General features: G+C 54.2%; 1 protein-coding gene across 1 annotated transcript in view; it reads right to left on the bottom strand.

Annotated features, from left to right (window-relative positions):
• The window catches only part of LOC125488231, a 19149-nt gene that overhangs the window by 7124 nt on the left and 11495 nt on the right, over positions 1–530 (bottom strand). Inside the window, exon 7 of the mRNA XM_048621161.1 lies at positions 121–242. Within this exon, the coding sequence (XP_048477118.1) occupies positions 121–242 (122 nt within the window). The remainder of the gene's footprint in view (positions 1–120; positions 243–530) is intronic.

Raw genomic sequence — 530 nt, 5'->3', positions numbered from 1 at the left:
GAGGGAGAGAGGGAGGGAGGGAGGGAGAGACAGACAGACAGACAGAGAGAAAGAGAGAGAGAAAAAGGTGGCTCCACAGGCTTTAGCCTGAAGCAGCAGGCAGTCCGTCTCTGTGCAAACTCACCAATCATCATGTTGACATTTTCAGGTTCCAGTCCTGTTAGAAACTTCCGACGCAAGGTGATGCCTTCGAAATCGACAAACGTTCTTCGCATTACCTCGAAGCCATCTTCCAGAACAGTCTGTAAAGAAGGCAGCAGTTCCCATGGAAACAGATGCACGGGAAATTCACAGCAAACATCTAGCCAAAACCGTCCAACAATCTCTCAGCAATAAGCATCACCCCAGGCAGAGAACACAGGTGCTCCTTCAGAGAATGGTACACCCACACGGGCGACGGGGTGGGGGTCTGTGTCTGTGACTCCCCAACACGGTGATGGGACAGGGGGTCTGTGTCTGTGTCTCCCCCCGACACGGCGATGGGGCGGGGTTCTGTGTCTGTGACTCCCCCACACCCACACGATGATGGG

Source organism: Rhincodon typus, unplaced genomic scaffold (assembly GCF_021869965.1).
Source record: "Rhincodon typus isolate 14 unplaced genomic scaffold, sRhiTyp1.1 hic_rhity00000072, whole genome shotgun sequence".
Lineage (NCBI taxonomy): Eukaryota > Metazoa > Chordata > Chondrichthyes > Orectolobiformes > Rhincodontidae > Rhincodon > Rhincodon typus.
Note: the sequence above shows the minus strand (reverse complement) of the source record. Positions and strands in the feature narration are given on the sequence as shown.